Source organism: Mesoplodon densirostris, chromosome 5, assembly GCF_025265405.1.
Source record: "Mesoplodon densirostris isolate mMesDen1 chromosome 5, mMesDen1 primary haplotype, whole genome shotgun sequence".
Classification (NCBI taxonomy): Eukaryota; Metazoa; Chordata; class Mammalia; order Artiodactyla; family Ziphiidae; genus Mesoplodon; species Mesoplodon densirostris.
This window is the reverse complement of record NC_082665.1, coordinates 140,245,200-140,263,471: the sequence shown is the minus strand read 5'-3', so window position 1 is coordinate 140,263,471 and position 18,272 is coordinate 140,245,200. Positions and strand designations below refer to the sequence as shown.

Here is an 18,272-nt window from a genome sequence, read left to right as displayed (position 1 = left end):
CCCCAGAAGAAGGGATGGACTCATCTCCAGCGTAGCCTCTCGGCGGAAGGGCCCCCTCCTCCCCTCAGTGTCAGCTGGGTGGGGCCTGTACCCACGGTTGGGGGGCTACGGAGGGAGGGGATGGGGGAAAAATCTAGCTGGGCCTCTTACCCCAGTGGGGTTTGGGTGCCAATGGCCGCGATAAGGGTGCTTCCTACCCCGCTGCTGGGGGTACAGGTCCGGTCTGTCTGCCCCCCGGACTCATGCACTTACCCCGCTCCACCTGTTGCCGGGATCGCCTCATTTCTGCACATCACTTTGAGGTGCCTGAGGGGGACCACAAAACCATCCAAGCCTCTCTTTTGTGGTTCCAGCGAGGCGGGCATCTTTCATTTCTCCTTTTCCAGCTTTCGGGAAGCAGTTAGGGAATGTATGATGAAGCAGAAATGAGCCGTCAGGATGATATTTTAATGGCTTATATGTCACGTTGGTGCATGTGGCTTTGAACTGGAGCCGCTTGCGTTTCCTGCAGAGAGCGCCGCAAATCCCACTTGATAACTTCTACAACCCACAACTTTTTTTTTTCTCACATTCACTCTTACTCTGTATATTTGGACGCGTTTCCTAAAAATACCCTCTTGTCAACGTTCCCCTTGGATATTCCACGAACAGGAGAGGAGAGGACTGACTTTTCTTTTTTGAAGAATTATTTTCCCTCTCCCCCTCCTAACGGCGGCTACCCTTCGCCCCTCAGGTCCCCTCCCTTGTGTGTGTGTGTTTTTTTTTGAAAGGCAGGAGAGGTGGGTTCAAGATTTGTTCTCCCTGGTGAAAGCAGTACAGCCTCTAGAGAAAGCTTCTCCTTGCAGATAAGATTTTTATAACTGCAGTGGAGGCAGGATCCAAATTTCCCTTGTAGGCAGCAGAAAAGACTCTGAGTGGCTCCGATATATCTTTTTAAAAAACAAAGTATATAACAGTATTTTTTTTAAACCACCCCTCAAGCCCCAGCCCTTCGCCTTCATTCCCCATCCTGGTTCCACTCAAAGCTGCCAGGGAATTCGGGGGCTGCTTCACTCAGACTTGTTGCTGGGGACCGAACATTTGATATTTTTTTTCTTTCTCAAATTTCTATTTCCCAGCACAACAAGCGCAAATGCTCAGCCAGCTTCCTTCAGACACCAGGAAACCATCCCAGCTAACAGAAGTCCAGTTTCGAGCAGGGAGAGCCCAGGGAAAGGGCAGCTCAGCTCGCCAGCCCCAGGCGAGAATCTAGTCGATGAAAAGACCAGAAAACCAGAAAGGAGGACAGGCCGACGCTGACCCTGCCTTCTTCCAGCCTGTGCAGCCCGAACAGGCGACTGGGCAAAAAATGTTCATTTTCATTTTCCTCTCGCCCAGGCACTGGTGAGTTTCCTAACGGGGCCGCCTGTGAAAGGATGAGTTGAGGTCTCTTTGTCTGAGAAAAGAGTTTAGGGCTGTGATTCAGCTGCAAAGAAGCCAAATGAAGTTAGAAACAAAGGGCAAATTGAAGGATTCCGACTCTTGGCTTTTTGTGTTTTCCTTACTAGAAAATAATTAGACCTAATGAATATGCAGACGCTTCAGCTAAACCCTCGGCCTGGGCTGCTGGGTTTTAAACAGAGCTGCGGAGAAATGCAACCTTCATCCCCCCAACCCCCCGCATCCTCATGCATTTTTTGAAATGCATAAATGTTGCTCGCCTTAATTGATTGAGTCACAGGGATTTTTTTTTCCTGCTTTTAAGTGCCATACTCCTCTACCTTTCAACAATCATTTTAATATATAGTCAATGGCTCTTTGTGGATGGGACAAAAAGCAACTACGCACAGTTGTTGAATAGACTTTGCGCTGGGCAAAGACAGGTTAATCGAGGGCCGCATCGCGAAAACAAGCGAGTGTTGTATGTTTGCACTGAATCCAAATGTCTGCATTTTCCTAACTAAATCAAAGGGAGTGTTATTTCTTTTTCTGCTCACTCATCTGAAGGTAAGTAAATTTTCTCTGGCGATCAAAAGCCTGGTCGGCAACAAAGACCGCGCCCGCTTTTTCCACCGTCCTGGTGTGGCGAGTTGCGGAATTTCAATAACTGTGACAAGGGTGACTGATTTGTGAACTAGAAAAGGTTTGAATGTCACAAAATTTACATTGGTCCTATCTATCGGAGATTTAAATACCAAAAAAAGTATTCGGGGATTTCTAGGGAGCTTTGGGCAGTCCTGAAGAACAATGGCGTGTTGGGAAATTTACAGTTTTACCTGAATGAAAGGGGCCAGGGTTGGGAACAGGAGTGCAGAGAGAGGGGTTAGTGGGGGCAGACACGGGAGACGAGGGAAAAGAGAGAAAAGAAAAGAATAACACAGGAAAGGAAAAAAACAAAAATCGGCAACGATGTTTTCCATTTGCTAAAAAAGAAACACACACACAAAAACAAAAAGCCCTGAACCTGGAAAGTTGGAGCTCTCATCCACCTGTGCTTAGTTTTTGGGGGGAGGAGGGAGCAGGAAGTCTGATCGCTTTGATACCAGTGAGAAAATCGAGGCAACCGGTTATCCTGAGAAATCACATTTCTGGTAAAGAGAAAGTGGTGTGCCTGTGTGCTCCCGAGATCTTAAATTATAAACAGGAGGGGGACGAAGCAAGAGGGAAGCGAACTTCAAAAGGAGCAAATAACAAAAGCCTCCTTTTCTGCCCTTCAAGGCGGGGACAGGGGGAAAGAAAGAAAAGAAAGTTGCTGAATCGGGACATTCTGGAAGTGCCTTAGCTGTGTTTACCAGCCCCATCCCCGCCTCCTGTTCTCGGAGACGCCCGAAGTCGCTAATCGCTCAGCTAAGAGCAGGTCTGAAGAAGGACAAGATAGAGAAAGAGAGATGGAGAGGGAAAGGGAGAGGGATACGGATAAAGAGGAGGGAGAATGCATATGACTGCGAAAAGGAAAAGAAATCGTGGCAAAAATTTTTTTCGATGAGAAGAGGGGAAAAATTTGGCTAAAAAAAAAGTTGCTACTCCTGGCAGCCCTGTTTGTCAAAAGGGGATGTCAAGCGCTTTACAATACCTGGGATTGATGAGGCGGGCGGGCCAATGAAAGGCGCGCGGCGCCTCGGCGCGCCCTCCGTTGGCGCGGCGGCTGCGGGCGGGGGGAGCGCGGGCACACCAATGGGCGCCCGCGTCGGCAGCACGTGACGCCTCCCCCTGCTCCCATTCATCAAGGGGGGGACGGTGTCGTCCTTTCAATTCATTTATCTGCAGGAATGATTGCTGCTATCAGTCTCGCGCTCACCGCCCGGCTGAGGAGGTGAAAGTTTCTCCCCAGGAAGATAAACCGCAAAAGACAATATTGTGCATGATTTGCGCCTTTTCTTTGGCTTTTTCTTTCTTTCTTTTTTTTCTCCCCCTCCACGCCCCCCCCCCCTTTTCTTTTCTTTTTTTTTTTTTGCAAAAAGCAGAGGGGGAAAAAGGAGAGTGAAGGAGCGAGGAGACGAGCCTGAGAGAAAGGAGAGAGAGAGAGAGAGAGAGAGAGAGAGAGAGAGAGAGAGAAAAGAAAGGGCGAGGGGCTAGTGGAGAAGTGAGGAGGGGCGTACGGCGCGAGGCGGAGAGAGGGCTAGCAGTCGCTGCTCCGGCGCTCACATTCCTCTATGCTACAAATCCGGGAGGAAGTTTTTTGGGGGAGCTGAGATGCTCCATGCCTTTCCCTGGGCAGCCTTGACGCGGGGTCCTCTCGGCAGAGACTGAGCGGCGAGAAAGTGCTAGCCGGGCCGGCAGGGTCTGCTCGGCGGGCGCCGGAGCCCGCCTTGCTCGCGGCCCGCAGCAGTCAGGCTTCCCCGCGCTTGGCCGGGCGGGCGCCCCGGCGCGCCGCGCCGCTGCCTGCGGGCTAGGACTTCGCGAGGTGGGTCGACTCCTCCTCCCTCCTCTTCTTCTTCCTCCTCTTCCTCCGCCTCCCGTTCCTCCTCCTCCACTACCTCCTCCTCCTCCTCCTAATTTTCCCTCCTCGGCGGGCGAGGGTGGGGGGGGGCGGGGGAGGCCGGGGCTCGCCCCGAGCAGCCACGATGCTCCTGGACGCCGGCCCCCAGTACCCCGCGATCGGCGTGACCACCTTTGGCGCGTCCCGCCACCACTCGGCGGGCGACGTGGCCGAGCGCGACGTGGGCCTGGGCATCAACCCGTTCGCCGACGGCATGGGTGCCTTCAAGCTCAACCCCAGCTCGCACGAGCTGGCCTCCGCGGGCCAGACGGCCTTCACGTCTCAGGCTCCCGGCTACGCGGCTGCGGCGGCCCTGGGACATCACCACCATCCGGGCCACGTCGGCTCCTATTCAAGCGCAGCCTTCAACTCCACGCGGGACTTTCTGTTCCGCAACCGGGGCTTTGGAGACGCGGCGGCTGCAGCCAGCGCGCAACACAGTCTGTTCGCTGCTTCAGCCGGGGGCTTCGGGGGCCCACACGGCCACACGGACGCCGCGGGCCACCTCCTCTTCCCTGGCCTTCACGAGCAGGCGGCGGGCCATGCATCGCCCAACGTGGTCAACGGGCAGATGAGGCTTGGCTTCTCGGGGGACATGTACCCGCGGCCCGAGCAGTATGGCCAGGTGACCAGTCCGCGTTCAGAGCACTATGCCGCGCCGCAGCTGCACGGCTACGGGCCCATGAACGTGAACATGGCCGCGCATCACGGCGCCGGCGCCTTCTTCCGCTATATGCGCCAGCCCATCAAACAGGAGCTCATCTGCAAGTGGATCGAGCCCGAGCAGCTGGCCAACCCCAAAAAGTCGTGCAACAAAACTTTCAGCACCATGCACGAGCTGGTCACGCACGTCACAGTGGAGCACGTCGGCGGACCCGAGCAGAGTAACCACATCTGCTTCTGGGAGGAGTGTCCGCGCGAGGGCAAGCCCTTCAAAGCCAAATACAAACTGGTTAACCACATCCGCGTGCACACGGGCGAGAAGCCCTTTCCCTGCCCCTTCCCTGGCTGCGGCAAGGTCTTCGCCCGTTCTGAGAACTTAAAGATCCACAAAAGGACGCACACAGGTACGGAAACGGCTGTCCTTGACACCCCTCGTTCCCTATCCCAGGCCTGAGACCCGAAATCCAAAAGTCAGCGGCGGGGGCGCACAAACCCGGCCTCGGTTGGGTCTGGAAGTCAGATTCCAGCAGGCAGACAGCGAAAGTGTGTGCTGGTTTTTAGTTTGAAGCTTGAAATTCTGGTGAAGTACAGAGAGGATCGGATTAGAGGGATCTAGGGATATAGATTTTTAAATGAGAACTAAAAAAAGGCGGGGAGAGCTGAGAGACAAACCCTGTTTTGCGGAGCCCTTGGTGCGCGCGAAGCCGGCAGAGGTGGCCGGCTCCCGGCGGCGGCGGCAGCGGAGGCGCCAGCCGCTCCAGCTGCATGCAGGCAAATCTAAACGTTTGCTTTCGGCCAACATCCCCTCTCCACGCACCTTAGTGAGGACTTTGCCAAAGGAAGGAGCTGAGGAAATTGGGGGAGAACGGATGAAGGGGCACAGAAAGAAACAAAAATAGAGACAGAAAAGAGGGGGCGGCGATGGTGAAAGGAAGTCAATCGGGCCTGAGGGGGCTTACGCATATTTAAAGAGCCCCGATTTTAGTAGTGACTTGTTTGTGAGCAGGCTTGAGGAGTCGGGAAAGTCAGCAGAAGGTGGAGAAGTCCGTTTTGTCAATTAGATTCTGTGAGGACTTTTCGAAACACCGAATACCCTGAGTTGGCCTTTAAAAATAATTAGACCGGTCGGGAGCAGTTAAAAGAAAAGTTCACGGCGAGCTCAGGGCTCTAGTGTGGGTCGGGCAGGCCATTCTGGGCCTCTTGGGCCAACAAGGCCGGGAATTCGGTCTGCTTGCCTGTCCCGGTGTGCCCGGGTGATTTCTGAGTACTGCGTTTGTAACTTGGCGTTTTACGCCGGAGCCAGGGAAGAATTTGCGGCGCCGAGCTCTCGGCCCAGATTATCCTATAAAATGTGAGTGTGTATAGGGGTGGGGTGGGGTGGGGGCGGCGACGAGCGGGGTGCGGAGCGTCGGGGAGGGGGTAAGGGGAGGAGAGAAGAGCAAAACAGCAGGAGAATCAGCCCGGAATGTGAAAATTAGAAACCTAGAGCTAGGTAGAAGCTGCCTGAAGTCGTCTGTATAGCCCCGGGCCTAAAAACCAGCAGCCAGACCTGCTGCTACTCTGGGATCTAAAAAACTACCACGACCACTAATAATAATAATAATAATAATAAAATAATAAAATCTGGATCTAATTGGATTAAGGGTTAAAATAGTTCAGATGTTTAAAATTCCAATGCAGATATATGACTTTGTTAAAGATCTGGGTTTTGAGCTTGCAAAGTGTTAACCCTGGGCCGCTGCCTTTTTAATTTTTGTTTTTATTTTTATCTTTTGTTTAATTTTTTAAAAAGAGCCGCGGGGTTTGTTCTAACCAGACCTCTCTCTTTCTTGCCTTTCGCACCAGGGGAGAAGCCCTTCAAGTGCGAGTTCGAGGGCTGCGACCGACGTTTCGCCAATAGCAGCGATCGCAAGAAGCACATGCACGTGCACACGAGTGACAAGCCCTATCTGTGCAAGATGTGCGACAAATCCTACACGCACCCCAGCTCGTTGCGCAAACACATGAAGGTAATCGCCGCGCTCTCGCCGCCCGCCTTGGAGCCAAGAGCCCGCTCAGCTCTTCGGCCGGGGTCGGGCGGCGAGTGGCAGCCGGGCGGTGGCAGGAGCCGGCAGAGGCGGAAAGGCAACGATTCCTCTCTGCTGACTGGGGCTGGGCAGAGAGGGCGGGGGCTGGAAAAGGAGATGGGAGCACCCAAGACCGTTCTAAATTTACTGTTTAATAATAAAAATCAAAAGAAGTGAGCACTCTAGCAGAGGCCGCGACCGATGGGGAGCCAGGACAGCCCCAGCGGGATGATGCTGATGAAGCTGCGGCCATGGCGGCTTGGCTGGCAGCGTTAGGCAGAGAGTTGGGGTCTTGCACGCGGTCCTGAGCGCTGGCTCACCTAACCCTGAGCAAGCAATGTTCAGCGGCTGCCGTGAGGACCATCTCAGTCTCTGGCCTCACATCCAGCCTCCCCCTCCCTAGATATTTTCTTTTGTTGAGTCCCCGGGGCACTGTCCCTCCCCGGAGCCCAGCCTCTGCAGGGCCGAGGCGGGGCAACCAAGCCCAAGTCCCGCGGGTCCGGCCTCCCTGGACTTCAAGGGGATCCAGGGCTCCTGGGGAAGGCAGCGCGCGGCCTTCAACCCCCCAGGAGGCCGCCGCGGCGGGTCTTTATCTCCGTAAAAACGCGACTTTATTCCCGCAGGTCCACGAATCCTCCTCGCAGGGCTCGCAACCTTCTCCGGCCGCCAGCTCGGGCTATGAGTCCTCCACGCCGCCCACCATCGTGTCTCCCTCCACAGACAACCCGACCAACAGCTCCCTGTCGCCCTCCTCCTCCGCGGTCCACCACACAGCCGGCCACAGCGCGCTCTCTTCCAATTTTAACGAATGGTACGTTTAAAATCAGAAACAAAACACCGAACACAACCCTATTTAAGAGACTGAGCACACACACACATACAAAATATTACTGAAAGAACCCTGAGCATCAAAAGAGTCCCCTCCCCACCCCCTAATCCTATTTTTTCTAAACCTGCCGATAGACCCAGGACCGAGTAAGAGAGAAGCACCAAACCTTTACATTTTTTTTTCCTTAGTTTGGCAAAGGCTTGGTAGCCAAGGGGTGGGAGGGGGGTGGAGGAGAAGGCGGTCGCCTGACCAAATGCCGCCAACCCCGAGGGCCAGTTTCTCCTGGGAATCTGAACAGGCTCTCTGGGAGTCGGCTTTTTTTTTCTTTCTTCTTTGCATTCTTGTAAATACAGAATTATTAGCTTAAAACTGTACTGTTGGATTCTGTATATAGTTATATCTTGGTTGGAACGGGGGGTGGGGTGGGATCGTGGCGTTGTGGTCTTTGCATTGGGGGAGGGGGGAGGGGCTGGGGGGAGGGCGGAGGGGGGAGGGGTGGGCGGCCGAAAGCCAACTGTTTGTACTGAATGGCAAGAATGTTCTAGTAAATGTGTACCAAAATGTGAATTACTTTGTACGATTACAGTCTCCACGTCGATCTAACAGAATATTATTGGTATTAATGTGCTTTTTTTGTATAAAGTGCAAACATTTCGTCCCAAAGTCTAAGTACTTTAGTGCAGTAAAATGTTGTTTTCACGTCCTGTCAAGAATTCGTATAGTACGAGCCTGGATCTGCGTGTCAAACTGTTCCATTTGTTTATGTAAAGTGATATTAAAAAAAGATATAAACTATAACTGTCCGTTGCTTTTGGCAAAAGATACAACCACATAATGTATATAATTCCTAGTTTCCATATTTATCCGCATGTAAAGGGCCGGTTTATTCATGTTACAGCTATTCAATATTTATGGCTAGAAGAACTCGTATGTACACTTTAGTTTCCAGAACTGTTTGGTAACCTTTCGTACGTTATTAAAGATTCTTAAATCTCAGTGGTTGTGGTAGGAATTTCTTCTTCACCCCCAGCAACCTGCTGCCTCTTCTGCCAGCCTTAGTGGGTCTTGGGAAAAGCTCACCAGTCTTCCCTTCCTGTCATCGCAGGTCGTATAAACGTGATAAATGAACGCTACCCTGCTGGCTCTCCGAGAGGGTGTAATTAGTATTTATATCAAAATTTATGAAACAAATTTTCGGCCGCAGTATAATTTAAATGACCTTTGCAGACATAGAATAACAACCATAAAAATAACAGAAATAGATTGCGCAGGCGACATCAATATTAATGTAGGCGAATCGTCAGCAGCTCAAGGACTCGCTCTGCAGCTTTGCAAATGAACTTGCAGCCAAGGGTTCTGCTGTCCCCCAAATGAAATTCCCCGAGTTGAAACCAAGTTGCAGATTTACAATATCATATTTTAAATTGCTGTCTTCAAATAAACCATTTACGGCCATAACTAATTTTCAGGATGTCGATGCATGCTTTTCCAGGCCTTCCTTCTTTGTACAAAAGTGAACCTCCATAAAGCATTTTACTTATATTTTTTCAAACGTGATGCTAATTTAAATTAATTACTTCCTCTGATATGTTATTATTCCTATAATTTTGCCAGTTATTAGTTCTCTCAAAAATACATATAGGGAAGAGAATTATTTTATGTAATTTGATTATCTTTCTATCTCTTTTATTTATTTCTCATTTACTTAAGAAATTCGTTCCATTGGCTGGCGTTGATACAGTAAATTTGTAAATGAGAAGACAATATAAAAAAATCTAAATTACTTGTGCTTAATGACTGTAGCAGAACGCCTTTTCTCTGAATCAGATTGTCTTTCTTGCAGTTTAGTTTGATAGATTTGCAAGCTATGCTGCTCCCTCGAAGTTAGCTGCGCTGGTAGGAACGCGAGCTTCTTTGTCTCTGGTTGTAGCTTGCATGATCGCCCCATTAAGCAGACAGCGTAGCCGGAGATCACAAATCAGGGCCTTGGCTGTAGTTGCAAGGGTGCTGATGTGTCAGAGCACAAGACAGAAACTGACCTCACTGTAGGCAAGTAGGAACCCAGACTTGCATCTTTAATATACAATGTTATGTGTGACTCTGAGAAGGAAAGCAAGAGGGAAAATCCCTCAGGAGTATGAGAACCCCTTAAGATACTCATATCTGTTTCGAAGTGTACCATTGACCAATTACAAAATCAAAATGTTAAATTCACTTAAAATTTTTTTGACTCGTCCTTTCATTGCTTGCTATTTGTATTTGTCACTTTTAGGCAGCAAAGTTTTACTATGTAAGGAGGGGATTTGCTACACTTTCTGTAGCACATCAAAAACTAGAGACGGTGGTGTTTAACTTTTAAAAAATTGTTTTTGTGATCTATAAGAGTAAAGATCAACCTTTCATGAAAAGAGCGCCACCTTGCAAGGTTTGGTGAGATTTAAGGAAGTTGAACACCTAAGCAGAAATTGCTGCTGGTTCTGAAAATCTCTGAGACTATAAGCTGGCCCCAGTTGGCTCTGGAGGTTTAATATTAACTAACAGCATAGTAGTTGAAGTGACTCCAGACATTAGGGCCAATAATTAACAAACATAGAAAATAGCTCAACTCTCTAGGAAAGAAAGGTAAACACCTCAATTAATAATCCTTCCCTTTCCTTTAGAGGTGAGAATGTCTGGGAGTCTGATATAAGTATAATAATAATAACAACAATACTTTTGTAACTTTGTTAGTGTATTTAGGAAGATAGTCAATGACTGTATTTTTCCTTTGACCATTCCTGAAAGCAGTTTACTTCAAATTTGGAAATATAAATGTCTCATTTGTTATGTATCTGATGCCCTTTTAAACTTTAATAACATAGCATAATAATTAAATATCATACTATGATATATGATTTAAGTAGGATATTTTAAAGATAAATTTTAGGGATAAATGTTTACTTCGAAACTACTTCATATTAAAAAATTTTTTAGACATTGAATGCCAAATAATTTTTTTAAAAAAAAACCATTTGAAGAGTACTGTGTGTGTGTGTTTGTGAATAACCTCACTCACCAGAAAGGAACTTTTATAGTAGAAGCCAATATTTATGCCAGTCCCCCTTATGCATTCTCTTCTCCAACACTTATCCCAAAGAAAAAGTCATTAATGATGTAGGTTGCCTAAAATAATGCTTCAAACTCAAATGTAGTCTATTATTTTGTTGGTACCTTTAATGTTTGCTTCTTGGGATGTATTCTTTCTACTTTTCTTCATGGGCTATTAGGTTTTGAAATACATGAATGTGAACAGCGAAATATATTGTTAGACCCTATTTAGCAGGAGCTGAAGATGCTGCAAATGGCTGGTTTGTGTGTGTAGCTGTGGATTTTGATTTAGGCAGAAAGCCGTCCTGGTTCATATTTTGACTCCATTGTTTTCTATCACTATCCAATGATTAGAACAGCTAACAAGTTATTAAAAAGTTATATTGCATCAACAAAAGATGCCTGACTACAAGCAAGCGTATTTGAGAAATGAAGAGAAATGAGTTGTGGTATGTGTGTGTGTGTACATTTATAGAGTAAGCATGTAAATATACAAGCTCCATTTATATGGGGGCTAAGTAATTTTCAGATCCTTTGTTTTCTTCTTCAAAAGCTACCCCCAACTGCTTTAAGCATTTGCAGCTGATGATTTTGATTTTTTAAAGTCAAGCATTCAAGTTAACCTTTAAGAAGCAAACCACCTCCAAAAGAAAGATGTAACCTTTCAATTGCCCCATATGCTTATCTTTTTTTTTCTTTTTCTTCCTTTTTTTTTTTTTTTTCTTTAGCTGACAGTGTAAATAGCACTAACCTTCTTTGCTCATGGGCCTGGCATTTAGATGTTTTTATTTCTTGATGGTGAAGTTTTCTCAGAACTTTTAAAGGGCTGGCAACAGAACTACATTCCCCAAATACCTTGCCCAGCCCTGAGACCTTCCTGATGTTCCCTTTTAGAGGTCAAGTTGTAATCAGTGTCCTGGTCCCCTTGTGAATCAGTACTGGTGGAGTTGGTACCTGAGCATACTGCTTTCCAGGAAGCAGCTTGGGGAAGGCTCTGGTCCTTAAAGAGTAGCACCAATTTATGATGGGCTGGGAGTAACTATATGTGGTCTGGCAAACTCAAAATGAGGGCACTGAGCTTGTGCCTTTGATTATTTGTGAACTAGATATGAAGTCAGCAGATTCCCAGCTCACATTTCTTTTTTTTTTCCCAACTCAAAATACTAATTACAAACTTATCTTGTCCTCTCTAGGTACAGAGTTCTCGCTTGCTCCTAGCATCAAGTGTAGTTCTTAGAACTATGTGTTCATATTAGGAAAACAAAGTGTTGTTTTCATAAAATTTGCCACAGTTCACATGACTCTCTCTGGTTTTAGAATTCTTGAAAACAGAGTGGCAGTGGAAAGATTTATCTCATCTATGCCAGGCAAACCTGGTTCATGTTACTATAGGTTCATATTACTCAGGGTGCTGAGGTTTTTTTTTTTTTCCCCCAGCTTTTTACCACCCTATTCACTATCAGTAATATGTACCCATTTAAACTGGTTAGATATAGAATGTAAGATTTTATAAGAGTAACTATACAGCAATCTCTTTTTTTTTTCAAATGATAATCACTAGTTTGGGGCAAGAAATAAGAAAAAATGGTAATAACTTTCTATAGCATGCCACATTTGAGCCTTTTTCTCAAAGTTTATTGCAAGTATAACGGCACAATATACACGAAATATGAGCAGTGTTCTCCATTAATCTATGCAAGTCAGGTTCATTCCAGAGTGTCTCACCAAGTAAGAGGAAACACGATCAGCCCAAACCAGAGGCTATTTTTACCATGCAAGCTGAATTCTGGCATTAGTTCCTAACGTTTATTTCCACTTTAGAGCAAGGAGCTAAAACAGTATGAAGTTTCCAGTTGATGCTATACTGGAGGTGGGTTTTTCAAGAATAAGAAACTGAATTTAGCTATCTAGTATGGAAATGACATTGCTTGTCAATGATACTAGAGACTTCCATTGTCTGGCTCTTGTCCACAAAATTTTGACTGCCTCTGATATTGCGGGTCATCTTTGTAAGTTTATGCAGAAGAATTCACGGGTTGTGAAACTTACACAGTGATATTTTTCACCTACAGCATACACAAGAATCAACTATTAAGCATGGATATAAACAGATGGGAATTATATCTCCCTAAAAAAAAACAGACGTTCGAAGGCCAGCGACCTTAGCAAACTCAAAAAAAAATTACGATTATTTTGCTTCTGTCTTTTGTGTAATAATCCCCGTTAAGCTACAGAAAACATAAGGACATAAAGAAGGTGAGAGAAGCTTACATCCTAACTCCTTTTTAATTTTTTTCTGTCTATCCGGGAAAAATCCCAGCCTCTGGCAAAGAAAGCTGAAAACTGTGGAGGAAGGTAAAACCACGAAAAAGGATAGGGGTGGGTGAGTCTGTGCGTCAAGGGAGATTTTTGTCCTGGAGAATTTCTTGAAAATATATAAACACAGCCTTTGGAGGTGAGTTTGTGGCGGTGGCGTGGAACAGCAAGACTTCCCCACAGCCCCTCCACGGAAGGCCTGGCGGTCAGCGTTTGAGGGGCCCCTTGCGCCACCCTGCAGCCCTGCGGGGCGCTTTCGAAGTCGCTGCCGCGGGCTGGGACTGTGGCTGGGAGAGAAGTGCGCAAGCGCGGCCCTGGGCCCGCGGTTCCACGTGCTAATGAATATGCATGAGGCGCCCACCCCCCCCCCCCGCCCACACGGGCCGCGGGGAACAGCTCTGAGGCTCTGGCCTGCGAAAGCTGCTGGCCCGGCTGCCAAAATAGTGCGGCGAGGAAGCTGCACGTGTTTGTTTTGAAACCGCACTGGTTTAAGTGAGTTCACAAAGCCAGGCAGACGGTGTAGGCTCCAGCCATCGAGTGGGCCGGCAATCTCCCCTTCTTTAAGAGCCGCCCCAGTGCACTACGAGCCCTGCCCACTTAGGAGCTGTCCTCCTCCTGTCCCCTTCCAGGGAGCTGGCACCCTGGCAGTTCTTCTAGCTCTTTGGCGAAGACGTCCCCTCCAGTCACCTGGCCCCCCTCCAGTCACAGACCCCACGCCTGAGGTGGGAGGGCAGGGCACTAAAGGTTTTCCTATCGCCCACCCTCTTTCTTTGCTCTGATCCAGGCTTGAGTGTCCCCTGTCTTTGTCTGTCTCTCTCTTTCTCCCCCTTTTCCTTTCTCTCTCCGGGTTCCTATTCCTGCCTCTGGCTGTCCCCCAGCCCCTACCCACTCATGCGGGGGGCTATCAGCCGCTTGCTTGAACGATTGCTCTAGGGTTTTCTCTCGACCCTTCCCAAATAAGACTCGTAAGCTCGCACATGTTTAAGAGCTGGTATAGTCCTGTTGAGCTCAAACGTGCTTACATGGTGCAAACGTGACAACTGGTGGAGGAACTGCCCTGGCCACGAGACCTGGAAAGTGTAGCGTGTGGTGAGGGAAACCCAGAGTTCAGGCGCTGAGCTATCGCTTTCCCCTCCTGGTGACATTCCTGGGGTTCTGCACACTGCATAATATTTTGTAGTCAGTGTACTGGCATTTCCAGAGCAAGTGCCTAATATGTCTGGTGGAGTGACCAACACCTGTAAACAAAGGGGAGGGGTAGTGGAGAGTCCCTGGGGCATTCTAGCCTCACACCACTGTCTAGAGTTATGCTTTTGGGTGTCTTGGTCAAAAATCCTAGGTCCCATGACATCAGAAAATGGCTGCCAGACAGGTTCCAATCCTCCTCTGGATTTTACTTTCAGCTGGAGGAACAGACCCATTCCATGGGGCCCACGCCTCTCACTTCCCTCACTGCTAACAGGAGAGGCCTTTTGTCACTGCCTGGTTTGCACTGCAGCTAATCCAGGGCCAGCTTCAGTCCTGCCAGTTCTGAGATCCGGGGGCCAGAGCATCATTTCACCTGACAGCCACCACTCGCCACGTCTTCAGCTTTGAACCTGGAAACGTTCCTGCTAGGAAAAGTCCTGTCCTCCCACCCAGCATCCGAGTCTGGGAGCTCAATAACATAGGGGTGGCCCGAGAAGAGCTGCCGGGGACCTGGCCCAGGGAGGCCTGGCAAAAGCCAATCAGCCTGGGACTGGTCCCAGGGACTCGGTGGAAAGGGGCTGGCTCACCAGAGTTCTCTTGTCCGAGGTCCCCCGGAGGACAGAGCACCGGGCGTCTAGTTAGGGGCGAAGAGACCTTCCATCCACCGAATCCCCGCCACAAGGGCCACCCCACAGGAAACCCATTCCCGAGTTGGGTCCTTTTATGTTTTAATATGTTGGGAGAGGGGGGCGATCCAGACTCTACGAACTCCACGCTAATTATGAAGACCTGGGTCGGGCTCGCTCTGAGCAGCTCTAACCCAGCGTGGGTTCCTGCGTTCTTGCCCAAAAGGCCAAGGCCCAAAGAACCCTTTGCATTTGGCGGGGGGCTAGAGGGAAAGGAGGGGCGGGGGCGGGAGCAGGCCGGGGTCCGCAAGCCGGCAGCCCGGCGCGGCGAACTTGGGGCTCCCGCGCTTGGCCGCCGCGTCCGTGCCGACGACGCGGTTGCCCTCTCCGGGCCAGAGAGCGGGGACGCCCCTTCCCCGCCCCTGGCGCCCCCAGCGCCCCCGGGGTCGGCGCCAGAGTCCCTGAGGCCCGGAGGCTCTGACTTCAGGCGGCGAGGCGGGCTCTGGGGCCTCCGTAGGCCAGGCCGAGTTTGGTCTGCAGAGGCGATAGCGGGGGGGAGGGTGGGGGGCGGGGGGCGCGGGCCAGGGCCAAGGAACGAGGCACCCCAAACCGGACAGGCGTTTTCCTTCCCTCCCCCTTCCCCCCGCCCCAGCCGCGCCTCAGTCCCTGCCCAAACTGCCCGTCTCCGGTAGGACTGACTGTCTGCCCGGCCTCACTCTGCTGCCAACCTTGCCCGAAATCTAGACCCCAGACCCGGTAAGTCACGTTCTTTCCCCCACCCCGTCCCGCCACCTTCCCGGCGGACTCGGCCCGCGGCTGCGTGTGCGCGAGGGGCCCGAGGCGCTCGCCGAGAAGTTGGGCTGACGTGGAGCAGCCGCGCCAGCCTGGCCTCTGCGGCTGGTGTGTGGGAACGCCGAGCACCCCAAGGTAGTCAGAGATGTCGCGGGGCTCCCCAGTGAGGAGGGACCGAAGAGGGTCCAGCCTCGCTCTCCTGGATCCTCTTTGTGCCTGTGGACAGCCACTAAAGCTATCTTTTAGGAATAAGCTTTCTGCTGGTCTCTAAAGTGTGTGTGTGTGTGTGTGTGTGTGTGTGTGTGTGTGTGTGTGTGTGTGTTGGGGGAGGGGAGCGGGGGAGGAGAAGTGCCCCTTCCCCTAAGCAGCTTCTAATCCCTAAGGTCCCCAACAAAGTTTACTTATGGTTTCCATTTGAATGCTGCGAAGTTGGTATTATTATTACTATTTTAAGTGAAGATTTCTGAGAGTCACAACTTCTCAAATATACGTGCCTCTTGAGGGCATTTCGACAATTACCTTGTCCACTAACTCCCCTCCCTTCCCACTGGAAAAAAATAAACTTAATTTTTCAGTAGTTGCCTTAGGACACGTCGTTTACAATTCACTAATGTGAGGGAAGAAAGGAAGAAAGAAAAACAAGCTTGGCATTTCTCATTGGGACCCCGCGTGCTCTAGTACTGAAATGTGCAAGATGGATTTTTTTTGGGGGGGGGAGGGGAGGGAGGGCGCTGGAAGAGTGCTTTTGAACCGCGCTGCCCTGTTGCACGGGGCTGACCTTTGGCTGACACGGCCACGGAGCGGGCCGTTCGTTAACGAGGATTTGATACATTAGACATTCGAGCTGGGCGTGTAAACCCACACTCTGAATCCAGATTTCGCTCAAATTAGTGTACGAGGAAATGATCTTTTTAAGTCCTGAGGCTTAACCAAGTGTCAGGAGAGCCGATTGCTGCCTGAAAAGGGCAGCGAAGAACACTGGGTAAAAGGCACATTCCTAGCTCCTTAACAAACAAACAAACAAAATAAAAACCCTAAATCTTCTTTGAATAATTCCTGAAATCCTCCAAGTTGCCACTTTTAAGTAATGCTTATAAATAAGGCTAATCACCTCGTTCTAGTGAATTCTGTTGTATTAAATCCTAACGCGAGGCAAAGTTGTGAAGACAGTGTCACAGTTATGGATATATATATATATATATATACACACACACACACATACACAATATATTATACATATATACATAATATATACATGTGTATAATTTTTTTCTCTTTTACTCTCTGGAGATGCTAGAATGTGACAATTTATATCCGCCAGGCAGTGGGGCACATACGGAGGGGAGAGTCACAGATTTTAAAGACAAGTTGACGCGTCTCGATTTAATTTGGTTCGACTCGTGTCCAGACTTCAGAGCCCAGAAAGGGAAGGCAGGCTGGCCACAGGGACCCCGGCCTGGCGCGCGGCGGCGGAACCTGCAGCTCCCCAGCGGGCTGGAGTTGGGGACTCGGCTGCGCAGTGGCAGTGGAATGGGAGGCCAACTGGAGGATGCGGCGGCTCCCGCGGTATTTACTTACTTGGGAAAGGTATTTTATTTAAGTTGGCAATAGAGCTCCAACTTAAAATTTAAAAGAAAGCACTCCCCCGAAAATGTTTTTCTTCTCTTTCTCCTAATAGCAGAGCCCGCGAAGTGCTCTGAATTGTAGAGGGGGAGAATCGCTCCTGCCGGAGTTCCCAGCCACTCTTAGGGGGGAAGAGGGAAGACGAAGGGAAATCGTGTTCTTGCTCTGTGTCTCGCAGCCCTGCAACGGTGATTTCCTTCAGCTACTGTCCTGGGGGAGGATCGCAGCGACAGAGGCAGTTTTCTGCACCTGAGTGTTGGCTTCCGCTGCTGGGTTTTGCTGGCGCTGCACAGAGGCGGTTGCTGGGACCAGAATTTATTCCAGGCGAAAACGTACGCGAAGCAGTTTTCGTCCTCAAATCTTTGCTCGGGGAGTCTCTGCCTCCACTCCCCCCTGTCCTCTGGATGTGGATAAAAAGACGGAAAATTAAGCGAGAAAGGCACTATCTATCATGAAAAAAAAAAGTTTAAAAGCAAGGATTCTAGGGGAGAGAAGTGATTCTCCCAAACCTGCGATGAAGAAATCCAGACAGGGCCCATTCATTCCAGACCAAGTTCTGTAGACCTAGTCCCACTCACAGACTGACGGCTCGCCAAACTCGGGTCCCCGATCTTAAGGACAAGGGCAACTGAGCGGGTGGAACACTTTTCGGCACAGAGACCCTGACCCCCTTTGGAGAAATCACACCTCTCCAGAATCTTTAGAACGCCCCTGGCTTGGGAGGGTTGCAAAAGCTGGTCTTAGGGTGAGGAGGAGAGTTGGGGGAAGAGGGAAATGTTGGGAGAGGAAGGATAGAGTTAAAGTTGTGGCTGGTCGACTGCGAGATCGAGTTCATTTCCCCCCAGTGGCGGGTCCCAGCATCCTTCTTCCCCAGGTTTGGAGCACCAGCGAGCAGTGTTTAGGGGAGAAACTCCCCGGATCACCGACGTCCAAGTTGTGTCAAGTTTGAGGTAGAAAAGGCGGGTCTATTTCATTTTAAGTTCCGCTTTTGGAGTCAGTGGAAACAATCTACCGTTGACTTTTATAAAGAGTGGAAGGGAGGAAGCGCCCGCCGCTTGAGGACTTGCCCGAGTTTCTTTGGCCCTCTGTCTAGACCGCCCACCCACGTCCAGCCCCGGGAGTCT

The 18,272-nt window shown here is 49.7% G+C and overlaps 1 protein-coding gene across 1 annotated transcript; it reads left to right on the top strand.

Moving 5' to 3' along the window:
• The first annotated feature begins 4,043 nt into the window (after positions 1-4,043).
• ZIC1 (Zic family member 1) lies at positions 4,044-7,508 on the top strand. Its single transcript, XM_060100214.1, has 3 exons — positions 4,044-5,025; positions 6,467-6,630; positions 7,311-7,508. Exons 1-3 carry the CDS (start codon positions 4,044-4,046, stop codon positions 7,506-7,508), a joined length of 1,344 nt encoding a protein of 447 aa, XP_059956197.1.
• The last annotated feature ends 10,764 nt before the right edge of the window (positions 7,509-18,272 follow it).

What these genes read in the sequence shown, in the direction of transcription:
- ZIC1 (XM_060100214.1), top strand. Translation starts at nt 4,044, where the DNA reads ATGCTCCTGGACGCCGGCCCCCAGTACCCCGCGATCGGCGTGACCACC. An exon ending in CCACAAAAGGACGCACACAG is followed by an intron (nt 5,026 to 6,466) that starts GTACGGAAACGG and finishes CTTTCGCACCAG; the next exon opens with GGGAGAAGCCCTTCAAGTGC. An exon ending in CGTTGCGCAAACACATGAAG is followed by an intron (nt 6,631 to 7,310) that starts GTAATCGCCGCG and finishes TTATTCCCGCAG; the next exon opens with GTCCACGAATCCTCCTCGCA.